At 43.2% G+C, this 18,114-nt stretch overlaps 2 protein-coding genes across 2 annotated transcripts; both read right to left on the minus strand.

The window, feature by feature from the left end:
* Positions 1–2,710: 2,710 nt before the first annotated feature.
* LOC135240627 (succinate--CoA ligase [ADP-forming] subunit beta, mitochondrial) lies at positions 2,711–12,653 on the minus strand. The gene is made up of 11 exons (XM_064310350.1): positions 12,513–12,653; positions 10,381–10,570; positions 8,482–8,581; positions 7,663–7,825; positions 7,012–7,140; positions 6,726–6,864; positions 6,259–6,420; positions 5,779–5,921; positions 5,384–5,504; positions 4,722–4,810; positions 2,711–4,436 (listed from the first exon to the last, which is right to left on the minus strand). Exons 1-11 carry the CDS (start codon positions 12,627–12,629, stop codon positions 4,362–4,364), a joined length of 1,428 nt encoding a protein of 475 aa, XP_064166420.1. The 5' UTR covers positions 12,630–12,653; the 3' UTR covers positions 2,711–4,361.
* Positions 12,654–13,498: 845 nt separating this feature from the next.
* Positions 13,499–17,275, minus strand: med4 (mediator complex subunit 4). The gene is made up of 7 exons (XM_064310795.1): positions 17,121–17,275; positions 16,787–16,853; positions 16,466–16,636; positions 16,045–16,102; positions 15,848–15,934; positions 15,178–15,309; positions 13,499–14,760 (listed from the first exon to the last, which is right to left on the minus strand). The coding sequence occupies exons 1-7, from the start codon at positions 17,228–17,230 to the stop codon at positions 14,588–14,590; spliced, it is 798 nt and encodes a 265-aa protein (XP_064166865.1). The 5' UTR covers positions 17,231–17,275; the 3' UTR covers positions 13,499–14,587.
* Between the last annotated feature and the right edge of the window lie 839 nt (positions 17,276–18,114).

An 18,114-nucleotide genomic window follows, 5' to 3' on the forward strand; every position in this document is an offset into this window, starting at 1 on the left:
AACAAACGATCCAAGACCCTGAAACCAAACCAAAGCTTTTCCATCCCTCTGAAAAATTAGCATAATGTAGATTGACACCCACTGAGGCCAATGTGCAGATTTCATTTGAGATGGGGAATTAAATTACTGTCTTAGTAAACACTGAAACACTGAGAATTTTAAGTTTCCAGGCTTCCCCGTTTCTTGCCCCATTACACTGTAGTGACGTACCCGCCCTGGTACTGAATACTGACGGTGCCAGTGCCAACTGCGCCTGGCAGCCACGCAGGGTGGTGTGGTGCATGATGGGACGGCAGATGAGCATTCAAATTCTGGGAGACTATAAAATAGTTTAAAAATAGATAAAAAATAATCGAAGTTATTACAAAAATTCAATCCATCATTAACATCAGCAATTACATCTGTTTACTAAATCATCATTACCATCATCCAGGTGATCTCCAGCATATTCAGTCGGCAAAATCTTGCGTGACAGGTGGGCAGCAGTTAAAGAAGATAAACACAGTCATTTGCGCTGAAGATTGAGTCACCAATTTCCTTTAGTTTCACAGTGCTCCATAGCAGTTAGTAGCTCGACAGGCATGAATTAAAAATGTAATGCATTTGGCTCAGCGCAGAGAAAAACAACCTCCCTCTGTTAGTCTGGGGGAGTCTGTGCACAGCGTATGTAATGGAAAAAACATTGATGGAAAATTCTGGTTACAGTTTCCATTTCTTAAGGAAGCATTGCAATGAAACTGCCCCCAGACAGTTAATGTATTTGTTGCCTGTTGTCATTGGGTTGCACCCTGGGATTGTAGTTCAGATTAAATGGCTGCGGAGCACTAGCAGCTCTGTCCATTGCAGGATGAAGTGTCTGTCTGTGGAGTGATTAATCACCGTTTATGGATATTATCAGCATGGTCACTTAATTAGCGGTCCAAGCCTGGGGCATCCTGGTCTTATGAGTTCACCGTCTCACCCAGCCGGTGCAACAACGGCCACTGAAATCTTTATCTTTGATTACTGAGGTCATGGTCTCTATCTACTGCTGTTATGGTCACTGTATCCATGGTCTCTCTTTGCAGGGTTACTGAGTTCGTGTTGTATTTGATGGAAGAATATAGAATGGCGAAGATAATACATCACTGAAGATGTGAACTGTCAAATTTCTGAGAAAGAATTCTGTAGAAATCTGTGGAATTTTGTTGACAATGCCTGAAACACAATATTGATTTGACCTAATAATTCAAGTTTTGCTTTAATGTTGAATCAAAGAATCAAAGCACTTGTCAAGTATTATTCTATTTATGTAGAAAACCCTTTTCATCAGTACATTTCAGAACGCAATTTCAAACAACAATAAAGAGACAGAGACAGCACTGACAGACACTCCCATCTATAAAAGCACAAAGTACACCATGCAAACAGCACTCTGGATACAAGACAGAAATGTCATATTTGCCATGTTTACATAGACATGTCTCCACGGGCTTATTGGCAAACACAGATAAATATTGTATAAGCTTTGTTTTGTATTAAAGGGGAAAAACTATTGTTTAACTCCAGAAGCCTGAAGCAAGATCAGCTATTCATGTTTCAAAGATGATGCCAGCTCTTATCCTAAATAAAGAGCTTCAAAAGTTCTTTTGTATTTATTGTGGCTACAGGCACTTGGGAGTCTGCAGAACGTACACACACAGTTCAAATAAGTTTAAAACGTACCAGGTCTGTTAATCTAAATCAGGGTAACAATATGATCCAGAGAAGAGATTCAAAGCTTGTCACTTGGTTAACAAAGATTCTCCAAAAAAGAATGCAGAAGTATATTGTTCCAAAGTATACCACAATTCTTCACTAGGTTCAAATGTGGTGACCGAGTAGACCACAACAAATGGATAACACCAGTGTCAGTGGGCAACGACTCGTGGATGGGTGTATTTTCTCTCTCAGAAAAAACACCTGTCTGCAGGAAAGAATTGTGCAAATCTTGGGTAAAGATGATCACTCAGTACCATTAAGGACTGATTGACATCATCTTTGAATTCAAAGGGAATGAGTGCAGCCAAACCATGTTGGGATTATATATGTATTATATTATTACAGGACCATCAGAACTATTTAGTCTTGAGTGAAAAAGGTGGGCTCAAGTGTGTAACCGTAATCTGTCACTTTGCTGTCTGGCCCCAGTTTGTGTCTTCATGCCTGCATCTTGAACAAATAATTATTCTACTTTCCATACCACTTTAGCACGGAAAACAGAGCGAATTTTTGTCGTCTTTAAAGAATAAAGTTGAAATTTAAAGAATAAAAACCAGTTCCTACATCTGAACAGATGCAATTTTCGGCAGTCTCTTCATAGCCTGTACACATTATAATTCTGTGCACATGGACTAAGATAAAGAATTTTCTGGTTATTGAAGTAAAGCAAAATTTCACTAGCCCCTCGACAGAAGGCGTGCCTACAGTGCTAGTGCTAGGCTACTCTAGGCTCAAAAATTTTGAATTTAATCTCAATATTTCAGCTTTATTCCCAAAATTTTCACTTTATTCTCCAAACGGAATTCAATTTTAAGAGATTATTCAAGAAATAAATCACCCTATTTCTGCTCATGGCTCTATTACTCTTCTGGACTCATTCTGTGGATTCAGCTCCACAAGGACAGAGGAAAGTCTGTGCGCTCTGTGTACGGCGCGTGTGGTTGCTCTTCTGAATAAAAGCAGCAGGCCATTTTTGGTGTTCTATGCATTTAATATTTTCTTTGATCCCCACCCCCCTGAGCCTTTTAAATATCATACAGAAGACAGAAGTGGTCTTGTTATTTACAAAACAAATAAAAAAAATTTAGTGAAGTGTTTGGTCTGGAGGGCCACAGAATGTGAGGACCAGACCAGAATGTGTGCGCTCTTCGTCCTGGTTACAGCAGCTAATGTGGGAGGTAAGGGGGTTTGGTTGACACGGTGGCGAGACCAGCACATAACAGGCTTTCACTATGAGGGGGTGTGGAGGGGGGGCAGCACTGCCAGGAAACCACTGCCTGACAGTTCCTACCGGTTACACCTCTCTTAAGAAAGACATTATTTTGGCTATTGGAGTCTCCACAGGGTCCGCTTGCTGCTCAGAAACCCTGCCAATTCAAACGAATTTTGAAAAGCATTCACCGTATTTTTCCGTTTTAACAGTGTCCTTACGCTTACGCTTAACGTGCATGCAATGTAATGTGAGCAAAAATGGCTGCTTTAAACTGTAATTGGGGCCAATTAGTTTAATAATAATTTGAAGGGTAATTTCAGATCATCAGGAGACTGAGTGAAGGGGCTTGATACCCTTTAAGTTAACAGAACCGCATTAAAAGAGGTCATCTTTAATACTGCATTAGTACAGCAGCAGTACTCCTCTTCACCCGAACGCAAACGGCACGCCCACGTTTCCATGGTGAAAGCTGTGAGTGAAGCTCGCCGTCCCTCACAGCCTCGGTGTGGCTGCTGGGTGCGTCTCCTTTACCATCAGCTGTCCTGGCTGGTCTCGTGGGCCGATGCTGCCACCTGAGCAGCTGGGACTGGACCGAAAGGCCTCCCACCCCCACCCCTCATCTTATTCCTCTCTTTCAATACCAACCATCAAAGGCACGCCAGAATGGGGCGGGGGGAGGGGGAGGGGGAACAGTAACGCAGCCTTCATGGCTGTGTGCTGCCACCTCTGAGAAAGGTTAAAATGATCATAACCCACCGGGGTTCGCTGGAGTCTAACTGCCACGCTCCCAACAAGAGCATGCAGTCTGTGGAGTGGATATTTGTGTGTGCGCCCGTGAGTACTACATAGGACTACTCTAGAAAGGAACAGTGTGGCCAGTGGAGAGGACACACTTCCCAATGACACAGATGAAAATATATCACAAATATATCCCTGTCATACGGAGAACCAGCAATAACAACATACTGTTTGGGTTTGACGCCTCTATGGCAATAATTTAAGCCAGTATAAATATTCCCGGTTCGTTTTTTTTTCAGTCTTATTTTTGAATAAAGGAAAGAACTAGAAGGAATGAGTAACAGTTGCAGAGCGACACGTGAGCAGGAGATTTAAATGTGAACGGAATGCGGCGGGGCGGGTGATGGAAGCTGCAATCTTGGAAGCACCGACTCAAACAGCCACGGGCGGATAGGGCTGCAGAGTTAGCTGGGCAGTCTGGGTTTTGCTGAGATGAAGCCTGTCGCACATAGCCGACGTAACAGAGGTTTGAGACCATACCACCGAAACAGACTGAAAAGAAAAAGCAAAAGAAATTTAAAAATAAAACTGAAGGGTGGGATTGGAGGATGCTTGGAAGGATGATTCTCTACAGCGAGGTCTTTCGGCTGCTCGAGGAGGGGGGCGGGTCCTAGATCGGGAGCTGAAACTTCACGTCCACCTGGGCCTCCTTCGCTAGCGAGACGATCTCAGAAAGCTTTACAACCTGCAGACACAGAAATATAGTCCTTTACAGACTGCAAACACAGAGATACAGAGTCCTTTATAGACTGCAAACACAGAGATACAGAGTCCCTTACAGACTGTAAACAAGAGATACAGTCATTTCAGTCTCCAAACACAGAGATACAGAGTCTTTTATAGACTGCAAACACAAGGATACAGTCTTTACACACTGCAAACACAGAAACAGAGTGGGCGTGGCTATAATGGGCGTGGCTCTGGGCAGAATGCACCTGCTCATTGGCCCAACAGCGGTGCGGTGACGTACCATCTTTGCCGCTTCATCCAGGTCGTCGCAGGCCAGGATCTTCAGGGGGCTGGCAGCAATGAGAGCCTTCGCATCATCCACCCGTGTCCCTGAAACACAGCGCAGTGGGCGGGGTTACAACTACCATAGTAACATGCACGCTGCAAGGACTAAACCACGATGCAGTTTTAATGTGATGGACGCATAGGTGTGTGTGTTTCTGCCCATCACGGAGCATAGCATATGAAAGCAGGGGTGTGGAGGGTGTGTGTGTGTGTGTGTGTGTCTGTGTGTGAGTGTGAGAGCATGCGTGTGTGTTTGAATGACAGCAGTCCACTCTCCTGCAATCACAGTGATCACCCTGCTAAGGTACACACACAAGCACAGAAAGACAGAACACAATCAGCCAGGAGAGAAGCTGACAATGAGGTCATCAGTAACACCCTCCCCCCCGATCTTATCATTACCCTCATTATCATCATCATCATCACAGCAGACCCGCAAACCCTCTCTTCTTTTGCACAACAACCAAAACATAATTATGGCCTTTCCTTTAAAATGTTTAATTTGCCCTAAAACAAAAGTGTTTAGTGATGTGGGTAAGCATGTGAAGACAATTCCCATGAAATATTCAGTCATTCAGTCTGTCCTACAGAGAGTAAAAGATGGAAAAAGATTCTCACCTTGCAACCTAACAACGATGGGGATTCTAAGTTCCAGATCTGTCACAGCCATGATGATACCTTGGGCGATGACATCACATCTCATAATACCTCCGAAAATATTTACCAGGATGGCCTGCACCTGTACAGGTAAAGGGAAGACGGCACTGAGACACACCCCACCCCTCTCACCTGTACAGGTAAAACACACGCCTGTGGAACACTGTGAACCTCATTAAGCTCCTGAAGCTGAGCAGAGAGCAGGCTAACGCACACATTAAAATGATGATGAGTCTTTGCTACAATTCATACCTGTGGAGCATAAATACATCACAGCTGCTCTACAGCTTAAAGTGGCTAATCCTGTTCAGGGGAAATACCTCCAGGACCGTGACCACCGATCCACACCGCCTTACCTTTTTGTCGGAGGTGATGAGTTTGAACGCTTCCGTCACCTGGTGGGCAGTGGCTCCGCCCCCAACATCCAGGAAGTTGGCAGGAGTGCCGCCGTGGAGCTTGATGATGTCCATTGTGGCCATGGCCAACCCTGCCCCATTAACTGCAGACACACACACACACGCACACAAAAAAATTCTAAATATGCGGACAAAATAACACATTAGAATAAAAATTCCCTTTCTCTCTCTCTCAGTAATCCACCCCACAGTAATTGTCCCACACCCCCATATAAGAGTTTCCACTGCATGTTTCCACAAGGCTGTGCCAGCTAAACTGTGCAGGTCAAATACAGGTCTGCCCATGTGTGTGAAACCTACTGATCTGGGGCAAGCCTTCAATACTCAATACTTCTAGTTACAGAGGCAGACATGCAACACTCTCTCAGCATTGCAGCAGTGTTGAGAGAGCCAGACATGCGACAGGGAGGCCGGGCTGACCCAGGCAGCCGATGGTTCCGTCCAGTCCAATGTAGTTGAGGTCGGCTTTGGCCGCCTGCCGGTCTCGAATGTCCTCCTGGGTCCAGTCCTGCATGTCAAACACTTTCTTCTGCCGGTACGCCGCGTTGGAGTCAAAGTTTATCTTGGCGTCCATGCACATCACTGCCCAGAACCAAACACAAGCACACACAGGCAGTGTATGAGCTCAAAGGTATATGAAGAGCTCACAAAATAACATACATTTTCATATTATTATTCTTCTTCAAATTGCATAGTATTTTCACAGTATGACAAACACTACTTCCTCATCCTGACACTATGCTCATTATGGACAAACCAGCAAAAACCGTGCTGCTGAAGAGACTCGCAGACATCATTAAATAACAGGGAATCCCAGAATAGGACAGAGATCAGAGAAGAGCTCTAACACTGACACTGCTGTGTGTGTGAGAGTGTGTGTAACGCACCGATGCCAGATGAATCCTCCACCATGGGGTTGATCTCCACCATGGAGGCGTCATACTTGATGAAGAGGTTGTAGAGCTTGATCATGTTCTCAGCTGCCTCGTTGATCAAACCGGGGGGGAAACCCATTTTCTCTGCCACCTGCAGAGGAAGAGAGAGGGAGGAGAAAGGAAGACAGGGGGAGAGAGAGAAAGAGAGAGAGAGAGGAGTGCATCAGTTCAGATCACAGCCGGTTCTCCTGAGACAGCACCCTTGGTCTAACAGAATCTCTCTCATTCTGTACTGCACCTTGACGGCCTGCTCCATTTTGATGCCCTCCACAATGTCGATGGGCTCCTTTACAATGGCGTCAGGGTTCTCCGCTGCGACGTCCTCAATGTTCACGCCTCCCTGCGAGCTGCCGATCAACACTGGGCCCTTTCCAGGAAGAGGGAGAAACACATTACTGCCTAAAACTCAACCAGTCAAAACCAATCTCCGTCAGGAGAGCCAGATTCTCAGCTAAGCATAAATAGGCCTTATTGGGCTGGACAAAAGCAGGGCCCAATCAAAACTGCACCCTGATAAAAAGGAACGACAGAAACATATCACTACCCACAGGAGATAAAACTGTGGATGTAGAACTCATTGCGTACTTTGGAGCACAGCAAATCAACAGCTGTATAATTCTGAAAGCACAGCCAATTAGTCGCTTCATAATCTGGAGGCTACAAGCCAATCATCTGCCTCAAAATCCTGACAGTACGTCCAATCAGCTACTCTGTAATACACAGAACACTAAATCTACTAGCGTGTGCAGGCAGCCCTTTCATCACACAGACAATTCTGCCATCTGTTGGTGAAAGTCTGCCATGTCAGCAAACCTTATATTTCTCAATCTACCTGCGCACATGAACAGAAATCAGAATTCCAGTGATCATGTGATTAAGTAGAGCTCACCTGATAGGACCTCTCCATGGTGATGGCAAAGTAGTACTCCCTGCGGGGGTACCTGCGCTCGCAGATGAACACCTGGTTGCAGATGCGGCCCTTCTCTCCCGTCTGCTTAGTGTACAGCTTCTGGCCAATCATCTGAGAGGAAATATCCCGGGCCTCCTCTGGTCTGAGATCACAGCACGCACACGCACGCACGCACACACACACACACATATACACACACACACACACACACACACACACACACACACAAAAGCACACACACACACACACACACACACACACACACACACACACACACACACACACACACACACACACAAAAAGCACACACACACACACACACACACACGCACACACACACACACACACACACACACACACGCACACACACACACACACACACAAAAGCACACACAAATGCACATGTCAACCATTTCTCTGTTGGCCCATTCTTGACCTCAAACACTCCACAGGCTTTTTATTTCTGTGCTATGAAGAATATCACAGGAATGTAAATAAGTGAAATAGGTGACAGCATATAGGATGTTTATGTGTATGTATGCAAGCATGTGTGCTTGTGTGTGTACTGTGTATGTCAAACAGTGTATAGGAATGTTTTTCAAAGAAGTACTCAAACACAGGAAGGAACATGTATCTGGAAGCACAGAACTTCTGCCTGGAAGCACTGAGATAAAAAAAGTCATGATATGTTAAAGTAGGCCTGCAGCAGCACATGCTTTGAGGAGAAGCCTCTGTGTGTGTGTGTGTGTGTGTGTGTGCTAGAGTGTGTGCGTGAATGTGTGTGTACAGAACACTCACGAGTAGACAATCTTGACTCCTCCCTTCAGGCCTCCCTCAAAGGTTCCCTTCCCCCTGCCTCCTGCCAGCACCTGAGCCTTCACCACCAGGTCCTTAGAGCCTGAGACAGAAAACAGTGCCCTCAGTACAACACACACGCACTGCACACACATACACACACACACACACTACATACATGCACTACACAGACACAAGTACATACACACAGTACCAGTGGTCAGGCTAGCCCATGGATTGCAGCATCATTAGAATGCAGGACATTTCAAAATCTGCATTTTACACTGATTCACTTGTGTTCTGAGTAAAATAACTATTTTTGCCATAATATGCCAACTCACAATAATAACACAATAAATGTATGTTCTGGTGTCCTGATCAAAACAAATTTCTGCCTCACTTATTAATAATATTAAAAAATCTCTTTGAATCTCACAATGCTACTGATGGCTGTGTAAATATTATGATCAATAAACAACACAAATGTCAGACATCAAAAGACAAATGGCTTAAAGAAACAGAAGTAATTATTTCATTGTGGTTCAAGTCTGGGTCTTTCAGTCCCATTGTAATCTTACACAAAGGACCTCAGAATATCTGTTTTTATAGAATGCAGTATTTTTCCCCCCTGATTTTTGGCTCCTTTTTATGTGAAAAAAAACACAGAATCCTGCATTAATGCAACTATCTAGTATATAAACAGACACACACACACACACACGGAGTACATACAGGCACACACAGCTCTGTCATCACTCTGAATCAACGTTATCAGCAGGGCACGCTACCTCCAGATCACTAAATACTGCTGACCACATCATCACACCCGACCATCACATAGCCTACATTACAACACAACACTTCCACATCATCACAAACATTATCATCAAACAAGTTTAAACCTGTCTATTCTGTAATCCTATCATGGTGAGGAAATGTTTTTCCTCTCACTGGAAAGTTTCTACACAAACCAAAGGGACAATATTTCTCAAAAATGTATTGTCTGCTTGTCTCCGAATGGTTACCAAATGAATTAATATTGCTGCAGTAAGAACCATTAAGCAAAATAAATAATGATATCTCCACAAAGAGAAAACAAATCCTTAGGAGAGTAAAAATAACCACTGTGCTCTATCATGTTGAAACACACAGATAACCATGGTTGCACTTGTCAGAGTGCTCAAAGACTGGAGCCATCAGAGTGGTGACAAGCATGTATCAGTGTGATTGTGCAACCAGGACAGTAACCCCGACTCACTAGCATAGAGAACACTACCAGAACACATTGGAGTGTATGACTGTCTGTACAAACAGGAAAATCTGGCTAACTCTGTGCTTCTACACACATCCCAACCACTCAAATAACAGTAATAACATGGTGAAAATGTAACAGCATATTAAAGGCATTCACTTGTGTTGCCAGCTGGTTCCACCTTTAACCAATACGTGTCCCACCTTTCTGTTTATCTTACACATTATGAAAATGAGTCAATTCAATTTCAATAATAAAGAGCAAGATAAAACAAGTCTCTGGGTTTGGTTTGAAGTCAAACCACCCACTATGCCAGGTACAAAACCATTTCTCCAAAGGAACATACACAATCTCTGGTTTATGACTGCATATAATCCTCCAACACCCAGTTTAATATCAAGAGACATTATTTCGCAACTACAACTTCGCCATAAAAGTCCAAACTAGTCAAAGGCCAGGCAAACTGGAGAAACTGAGAACACAGAACGTAGCTGCGACACAGTTAGCACTAAACTTTTCCATATTGCTTACACAACACTGAGGCATAGTGGATATACAATGACAGTGTGAGGTTAACCATGCTGAACATTTCTCTCCACTATCAGCAATCTTCTCTGCAGCAATGCCAGCCCCCCTGGGGGGCGCCTTACCAATCTGCTTGGCGACGGAATAGGCCTCCTCGGGCGTGCTAGCCACCATGCCCGCGGGCACGGAGATGCCCGCCTCCTTCAGCAGGCCGATGCTCAGGTATTCGTGCAAGGAGAGGTTCCTCTGCTGTTGCTGCAGGGGCAACTGCTGCGCCCCATGGTTCCCAAACAGGCCGGACGTCCCTCCCAGTACCTGGGGCATAGAGGGGACACACAAACACCATTTAGCAAGAAGTCAGAACTGGATGCAAACCTATTAGGACCAGACAGCAGTCTGTTTGTTATCTCTGCAAACACAAAAGGAATCTACGGTGAAGGCAATCTCAGGTAAAGATTACATGCTTCACAACTCTGGTATGTGTGGCTTAAGGTAGAGTGGCAAGCGTGGAAGGGAAATCCAGGGAAAACGGCAAGTAAAGATTATAGTTGCATTTTGAAAAATTGGTGTCCTAGAAGTACCTATTTTAATACTATAACATATGTTTTTTTTTATTTGGAGTTGGAGTCCTATATGGGACTTTTGCATAAATAGCTTTAAGAAGACTTGGCTGTGTTAGAGCATGTGTGCAAGTATAGCACTTTGAGTGCCATTCCTGTCTGCTGGTTCATGTGAAATCACAAGGAAATGAATGCTTTGGACAACTTCATATATTTAGATATATGTTTGAGCCTTGACAGATTTACAAATATCAGTTTCCCATTTCTTCGGTGATACAATTATGCAATGCATTATTAGGCATGATAGCAATGTACAGTTAGAGAATAAATAAATTACGTTTTTTTACATGCTATTTCTGCATCTGTCTGAAACCCAGAAGAGCCAGTCAGCATTTGCCCCTTGACCTGCCTTGAAACCTGACCCACACTTTCAGAATATAAACAACGGGGTCCTCTAACACAGAGGGCCTTAAATGGGCCCTACCCTGTGTAAAGGCCACTACAGCACTCATACAGGAGTCAGAGACACAACACACGTGTGCATTTACAAATAGTCACACGGCACAGAAAAATAACATTCTTGGGAGAACACCCATGCACCCCCACCCCTGCTTTTAGTTTTAGCCTTTCACCTAAATACCTGCAGAATTACTAGCTGCTCTTATAAATACATTATTCACCTAATTCTTTGGAGAGTTCCATTTATTGTTTTTTAAATATAAATATGATGCCTGGGTATGACTAAAAGATTAGTTCATAATCTGTTCAGATTTTAAAAAATATGGCACACAAATGTTGAGATAACCAACAAAACAATACATCATAAGAAAACGCAAAAACCATTCATACTTTGGGTCGAGCAAAGCATACTGTTCGACTGTGACGATCAGTGGTTGAAGTCTTAGAGGGAACATGGTTAATCAAGAAAATATATATGTATTTTTAATTCATATTTCAAAATCAATTGTGACTGTACGTTAACTGTCCCGAATAAGCAGGTTCCCTTGGCCATTAACATTTGAAAAGAGCATGCAAAAATGGATACTCCGAGGATAGCAAGGCCTGGGATTCACAGAATTGCCAAATATATTACAAGTCCCTCAGATTGCACAGCATATTGAGAAACCTTAACAGAACAGTTGGCGAACAATAACGTCAACTAACTAGTGGCCTTTCAGATTCCGCTACAACTTTAACTGAACTCTCCGGGTCGAAACAGATTGCCAAACGTTGGTGTCTGTCTCAACTACAAACGAAGAGGCTAATGAATTCGACAACTCTCGATTTAGAAAAGCTGTCAGTGGCTAACGTTAGCAAGCTACATTCCTGGACAGTACAGCTGGAGGTCAACCCATAGGATTCTGAGCAACGAATTATTTACAATGATAGCTCACAATTAACTAACTAAGGCTATTTATAACAAACGTGCTAAGAGAGAAGCTTATGTTTAAATATGATCGCAGAAGCACAGTAACATACGTTCGCTGAATAGCTAACAAGATAGCCAAGTTTGCTATATTGTCTACTGTACCTAACGACATCTAGCTAGCTAGCTGGCTAGCTAGCTGTATGGGTTAATGTCAAATGTGACCCTGTCACTTACAATACATTTTCAGTTGCTCCGATTGATTAAAGGCTATTACCATGAGCCCGATCGACAGTCAGGAATGCTCCAGTTAAGACTGATATAAAATCACCTTAGATGCATTACTGAGGGCCGTCCTACACCCGGAATTCCTCAGTCCAGCCGACAACCGGCCGTAGATCAGGGACGTCGCCATGTTCCACTCCGATCCCACTTTAGAAAAAAACATAATAAAATCACAGGGTGCGCATGGGCAACGACTCAAGAAACTCGGTGTGCGCATGCGCACGAAGTATCCTCAAACACCTATGCGGTAATGTTATCTGAGCGCACACGTCCTGAATTTTTCTGCGAATGTTTCACGTTTTAAAAGCGCATGCTTGCTCATTGTTTTATCGTAAATTATAACTTAATTAGCTACACGCACATATATAAACATATATAAATTACTCATAGCTTTGACTGTTTTTAGAGTTTTTTTTTAGTAAAATACCAAGTGTAGATTGTGTGCAGTTATAATGCATTTTACAGATGTCTGTCCTGAATTATGACAATGTCCTTAATTATGCATTGTCTTGAATGTATGATACCAATTTTTACAGAAGTGGATAATAAAATCTAATGTAATATAAGGGATATTGACATACAACGATATCACCATATCAAGACATGTTCTTCACCTGCCAAGTTAATCATAATAGTCATAAATAATTGTTATAGCTATGAACTGTGTATAAAGTGCTGTAATTCCAACACAGATCATTGACATTGATGTAAATATCTTCAATTTAAATTTATTTCAAATCCAATGTGTCACTGTCCCAATACTTTTGCATTTGATATTTGACTGACAGGCATTCAATTTGTCCTTGTAGCATAGTGGTTTTTCCTTCTTTGGATGACAGCTGAAGTCACACTGGAAATTGGATTTTGACTTGAAAATCTGTATGTTTCATAGGCATATTTGTTGCAAACGGTCATTTTACCATTCACTGTGAAGGCTTAAAATCACTGACGCAGCTCAAAATTACAGCTCTCACTGCAAACCTGACAATCAAGTAGTTTACAACGACAACCAGAAGTTGACAGAAGGAAAGCTTAGTCAAGATTATTCTTTATTTACAAGGTAGGAAAACATATACAGAAGTATTTACATTTCAGACAATCAAACAGAATACCTGCACTGATGCACATAATTTATGTATATATTCCTGATGGTTCTTTGGATTAAATAAATTAATAAACCAAAGTATTAAAGTAATTTGCATTTCATTTTTTGTTTTGAGAAACAAGCAGTCTTTCTTTGTCAGTGTCCCTAATGCCAGATCGCTCATAGCTGATAGCTGGGTGCACTTTCGCACAGTGACTGAGACAGGAGCAGGCTGGATGAGATGCATAAGGAGCCTGAGAATGCCATCCAACCTCCATACCACACCTCTGCATCCGTTTTTTTGCTTGTATCACCTCTACCATATTCATAATCCATATTCACCATCCACCCCCGTTCCAAAGATCATAGGAACGAAACCTGAAGTTCCCCATTCCATTTAACAGAAAAATATAACATACAGCTTCACCAAATTTCATTTTCCGAAGGAGCAACATGAGAACATGTGCATTATAGTTACTAGGAACTGTGGGGGTAATTCCTATAACTATCCAAGTTGCTGTGGCAGAATATAGAGTAAACTCCATATTTAAAAAGAAGATTGAAAGTTCAAGCAGACACAAGACAGCTGCATTGTGTTGCTGGTCTTATTACCCAAGATATGTCACTGAAGATTAAGCCAGTTAACAGGAGAGCGCATTGGGGGAACCAACATTCTGGATGTGTACGGACTACCCCCAAGACTGACTTTGGATCAGCAGTTTCCACAGAACATCTTGAGTTACATATCAGCTGGGGTGGGGGGGGGGTGCTGTCTGTGTAGGCAGCACTGGTACAAGGCTGTGCCTGTGTGTGTGTGTGTGTACGTACAGAGGACTGATACAGGGCTGTGTGTGTGCGTGTACAGAAGACTAATACAGGGTTATCCCAGTGTGTGTGTGCGTGTGTGCTGAGAACTGATACAGCCTGATACCGACTGATAACTGATACTGATACAGTGTGTGTGTGTGTGTGTGTATGTGTGCGCAGAGGACTGATACAGGGCTGTGCCAGTGTGTGCGTGTGGATCCAGGCATGCCTCAGTCTGAGTCACTGCTGCTACTGGACGAGTCAGTAGACATGGCTTCCACGTCGTCCTCATTCTCCTTGTTGTGGCCGGGGGGCTCCAGCGTGAAGTCATTGCTGTGGTGGGGGGGCAGCATTCCCACGGACACGTCACTGGACTGCCAGGGGTACTGTGGCGTCAGAACATCTGGGGTGGGGGGGTGGGGGAATATTTCAACCAGGGTGTAAGTCTGGGAAGCAGGCAGGTCAGGTGCAAATGAAATGCAACTCAAAGGAACAAACTCACCCTCTGAAAGCCCTGCCTCAATTCTACCAGCAATGGCAGCTTGCGCTTGTGTCTTTATACAAGACATTTGGTCTGATTCAGTGAACTGGTGTGGATGCATACAGCGAACTTGAAAAATGACCCAGCGGTCTGTAAACAGACTGGCCCCCTGGGAATGGAACTGCCCTCTAGTTGTCTAACCCTTCAGCTTCCTGGTGTCTAGTTTAACTAAATAACCACCAACTGATCATTTACCAGGGCACAATAGCGACACAATTTTGCCAGACTGTCGGCAGTGGGATGCACAGTCTGAAGCAATAAAACAACAGCAACAGTCACCTGGAAGTCGTCCAGCAGCCAGTGCATCGCCTGGCAGGTGTCCGTTCACCCCGTTGGTGGGCAGGTTGCTCATGTGACCCAGCATTCCGCTGCGCATTTCCAGGTCAGTGGGATAGGGTCTGCGTGGATCACCTGCCAACAGCATATTCATATACACATGGAGGTGATTAGGTGCTGGCAGGACTTCCCTAAAACCTGCTTTGTAACAACACGTTTACCGCGTTCGCTGTCTCCTCAAAACCCGGACGGAGTGTAGCACAGTGGGTAGGGAACTAGACTTGTAACCGAAAGGTCGCAGGTTCGATTCCCGGGTAGGACACTGCCGTTGTACCCTTGAGCAAGGTACTTAACCGAAATTGCTTCAGTATATATATCCAGCTGTATAAATGGATACAATGTAAAATGCTATGTAAAAAGTTGTGTAAGTCGCTCTGGATAAGAGCGTCTGCTAAATGCCTGTAATGTAATGTAATGTAAAAAAACCAAATGAAGAGAGGAAATGGTTGAAAGTAACAGTGGAAAGGGATGCAAATGGATGGAGGGAGAGAGACCGGGGATAGATTGCCTCTGGCCAGGGGCAACGATGCCAGATGGAAAAGCAAAATATACAGACCAGCCAGTTTACAAGTAAGGCCAAAGACTGTAATTAAGGGGGTGGGGGGGCTCATACCTGGGACCCAGTTAAGGGGGGCACACACTGCGTTGCTGGCGCTGATCCTGTGAGCGTATTTGATTATCTCCTCAGAAGAGATACTCCCTGAGACAAAGACATTGTAAACACATTTAAACCCAATGCTGACACTCAAATTCAAAATAATGGGCTGTCTGGTACTGCACAGATAATAACATTTTATGTATATTACAGACCTTTGCGTGCCTTTTCAATTGACTTCAATTTTTCTTTTGCTTGATACACAGCAGTTGCCTGAGTACGAAGGACAAATGTATACAGCAACATTTAGAAAACTGCATGACAACAAACATTACCAGTGTCAAACACATCTTATATCCCAATCTAAGAATAGAGAAAATTACCAGTGCATTAATTTGACCATCCACATGAGGTGAAGCTGCATTTTACAAGCGTGCCAAAGAAAAATAATACAGTAGATTTACACACAGTTACAGACCTCTGTGCTTCAAGAAATTCAAAGCATGGCTTATAAACAAAGACTCCCGAATTCACAGTAAACAAATACAACTGCAACAAAGCCACTGGTGTAAAGCATCGTCATCATTGCCTCTACTTGGAAAGGTGAGAAACTATGTTGGAACAATGCATTCTCACCAGTATGTGCTCGGCCTCCTTCAGCTGTTTTTGCAGCTGCTGGATGTCGCTGTCCCTTTTTTCTACCTCCTTCTCCAAAACCTGCATCTCCTGGTGAACTTTCCCCTGCTCCAGAGCCACCTTCATCAGTTCCTGGAACTCCCCGTCCCGTTGCACAAGGAGTTCAAGAATCTGTGGACACATCCGCGAGTATGATAGACTGCAGGTGAGGTTTGACTACAAAGACAGATACCCCTAACCAATTAAACTAGCAAGCTCGATCGTTTGCCAGCCATCAACATATTCAGAGGTACTTAATCCAGCTAGCTAATGTGAATTTACCTGAGTGTCTTCGCCGGGCTGAGGAAGTTTTTGCGTCCTCGACAAAGCAAGCATCTCAATCAGTTCCCTGTGAGAAATACCCGATTTGATAAGTAAGGTGGACAAGGATCAGGAAATGAAAAGCAAAACGATTTGCTTGCTGCTGACGATGCTTGCTAAAGTTAGCATTACAATTTAATATAGCCTGTCATAACTACAAGCTAGCTAGCAAGCTACAATGCATGTACGTACGTCGTTGTAATTCGTTGTAACACTTTTCTACTAACTTAAACTATTCCGATCATAGCCTGGTGCACACTCGGCCTGTAAAACTTCCTTCTAGCGGGATACCAACCTCGACAGCACCTCCAGATCGTCTAAAACGGATAATAAACGCTGTTTTGTCGATTTCTCAGAAACCGCCATCCTAAGCTTTGTATGTAGCTCGCTGCTTTTACTGCGCATGAGTAGTAAGGTCCAGAAAAATGATCTAAACAAAGCGCAACCGTGCTATAAATAATATTCCATAAAAACTGCTAGCGACGCCTAGTGAATGGGAGTGTATTCCTTTTTGAAAGTTATTACATGATCGAAATTTGAGAATGCAAAATAAATCAATACAAAATAAATAAATAAAAAAGAGAAATAGATATCAGAGAGAATGAAGTATTTCTCATGGATTCCAGCACTTGGGAGTTGAAGCAATAAATATGTGCAATAAATATGCTAAAAAATCAACAAAACATGATAATGCAGATTTGATTTAAAATTTTAGTAAGGCAGAAGAGTTTAATTATAACTGAAATGCAAAAAAGATGGCAAAACCAATGGAACAATGAAAGAACAGGACAAGACCTTTTTTTAAGATTCATGAAAGCGTGGGAATGATGAGGAAGGCAGGAAGGAGTAGAGGAGAGGAGACGGTCATATCCAGAATGAGATTTGGGCATACAGGCTTAAAAAGTACACTTCATCTACTGAAAACACAACAGTGGCAATTGTGATTACTGTTCTCAAGAAGAAACTTTTGAGCATGTTATTTTATCTTGGCCAAAATATAATTTAGAGAAAGAAATTGTGGTTAAGAATCTGAGAGGTAAGGAGATAAATTATGATTTGAGAAAAGTGTTTCATGGAAATTCAGGAAACAAATGTTATTATTTTATATTTCAGTACTTACAGGTATGCAATGCTGCATTTTTTTGCCTGTGTTAACAATCAAAGAGGTCTCCTCCTCCATCTTAAACCCGGCCCACTCACCACCGCTTACCAGACCAAGTCACAGACATACAAATTCATTAGACACTATTGATAAACCAATTACTCTGACCGGACATTACTCTACACTG

Source organism: Anguilla rostrata, chromosome 15, assembly GCF_018555375.3.
Source record: "Anguilla rostrata isolate EN2019 chromosome 15, ASM1855537v3, whole genome shotgun sequence".
Lineage (NCBI taxonomy): Eukaryota > Metazoa > Chordata > Actinopteri > Anguilliformes > Anguillidae > Anguilla > Anguilla rostrata.